At 32.2% G+C, this 2,104-nt stretch overlaps 1 protein-coding gene across 1 annotated transcript in view; it reads left to right on the forward strand.

The window, feature by feature from the left end:
• Positions 1-1,917, forward strand: part of LOC106881640 (gamma-aminobutyric acid type B receptor subunit 2) — a 3,873-nt gene extending 1,956 nt beyond the window's left edge. Inside the window, exons 2-3 of the mRNA XM_014932104.2 lie at positions 408-515; positions 1,731-1,917. Of these exons, the coding sequence (XP_014787590.2) occupies positions 408-515; positions 1,731-1,892 (270 nt within the window). The 3' untranslated portion in view covers positions 1,893-1,917. The remainder of the gene's footprint in view (positions 1-407; positions 516-1,730) is intronic.
• Positions 1,918-2,104: the final 187 nt, after the last annotated feature.

Below are 2,104 nucleotides of genomic sequence, written 5' to 3' on the forward strand. Positions count from 1 at the left end.
GTGAAAATTGAAGAATTGGAAATGGGGGATAAAGATTTTAAAATCCGGCTCTTTTTGCAGAATCAGACTCTCTGTACTCGAAAATGGGGGATTTTGTAACAGAAAAAAAAAAAAACGAAAGGGGATGCGGTTCACATTCTTTACGTCCGTCTAGTTTCACTGGTTTTGGTCGAATTAAATTCATATTTATTTATTCATTTATTTGGAGCCCTTTGCACATGCATTTTACCTATGTCGTCTTTTCTTAAAACTCCTAACAGTTCTCTTGCAGTAAGTATGTTCTATAGTCACATTCGCAGTAGGTTTTGAGCTCGAGAGCCAACACTTTAATAACAAAATAATTTCCATTCACCTGTTCTCTCATTCGAGACAGTCTTTTCCTCATTTAACTCTGCCTTCCATTTCAGATACGTGCTTGGTTTCTGGTTTGTTCTTTTACTCTGATTTTGGTGCCAATTTTGGCGAAATGTTGGCGTGTCAACCAAATCTTCAAGAAAGCAGCTTTCAAGAGGATAGTAAGTAATAACACACACACATATTACATTTTCATCCAATGGCTTTCTGGGTGTCAGCGCAGTGGGTAATTGTGGTTTAGTTTCAGCTCAGCATTGACTTGAGTAGTACAGTGTTTAAGCACATTCCAGCTGTGATTATGCCTTTTTCCAGGCATAGGCTATCCGTTATTCTAAGTTTTTTTATCCTTTCAAATCCTTAAGTAACAATTTTGAACTTGATTTAATTGTTATTTCTGGCAGATCAAACAATAATAATAATAAAGATTTCGCCTACGATATTAACTGAATTATTTTAATGGCTATTATCTTGTCAGACTATAAATTAATTTTGAACTAAAATTTAAATAAATTTATTGCTGGTTATCTTGAGAAATAAAAATGGCTAATACATATATAGGTTTAAAGCAAGTGAAACATTAATGTATGACAAAAGATACAGATATAAAGAATACACATGATGGAATCCCCTTAAAGTAATCAATGTACTGTAATAAACCTTTCAGTTTTAGAAATTCTTTGTGAGGAGATCCTGTAGATTCAATTTTGGCCTAATGCGAGAAATGTGAGGATCACAGGATGAGAAGTATTTAATGGATGGTGAACTGAAAAAACAAATGTTGTCTGGAAGATGATCTAATTGAGATCTAGTATTGAGTCAAAGGAATTTTAGCAGAGATGTATTTGGAGATTCAGTTGATATCTTAACTGAAACGTAAATTGTAGGTCTGTCATCACAAAGATAATCATAAAGATAACTCATGTTTTGAAACCACCAAACAATGACATTTCCACCTTGCGCCAAGAAATACTATATCGTATAGATGTGTTGATAGCATTAATGTCACAGATGGAGAAATAACGAAGGATTATTCAGTTGAGTTATTAAATAGAAACGCTCCAAAGAAATACCACCAACTAGAAGTAGATTTGACTTTTTCTTTCGTAATATTGGCCGCCTTAAGTAATAATTTTGGATTTTTTCCATAGCTAATGGCTACTAAACCAACTAATGAAACAACAAATTTTTAAAACTTAACCGCACTACTACCACTACCACCACCACCACTACTACTACTACTACTACTACTACTACTACTACTACTACTACTACTACTACTAATAATAATAATAATAATAATAATAATAATAATAATAATAATAATAATTGAAGTTTCAGTTAAAGTTTGATTTAATTTTGCACATATGATTTGACAGGTTATTAAAGATTTACGGTTGTTTATTTTCATTGGAGCAAATCTATCTGTAGACATGATTTTCATGACATTCTGGCAAGCTCTGGATCCATTAAAGCATCGATTTATTCCAATAATTACCAAAGTAAGTGATATTTATATATGTTTATCATTAGATTTATAACGTTTATAGATATGAGATTACATGACATTCATCCCATTCTCGATTTAGAAGACAAGCTATATAACAACAACTGAGAACTGAGACTGTATCGCAAGTTTAACTCTAGGAACTCAATGCTGTAGAAGTTACTTTTATTTTCAAATAAGTTCTAATAATACAAACCTAGGGTCAATGACATTCCAGACGTGAACATCTTGTTATTTTGTATGCCA

The sequence above is a fragment of the Octopus bimaculoides genome, chromosome 5 (assembly GCF_001194135.2).
Source record: "Octopus bimaculoides isolate UCB-OBI-ISO-001 chromosome 5, ASM119413v2, whole genome shotgun sequence".
In the NCBI taxonomy this organism is placed as follows: Eukaryota; Metazoa; Mollusca; class Cephalopoda; order Octopoda; family Octopodidae; genus Octopus; species Octopus bimaculoides.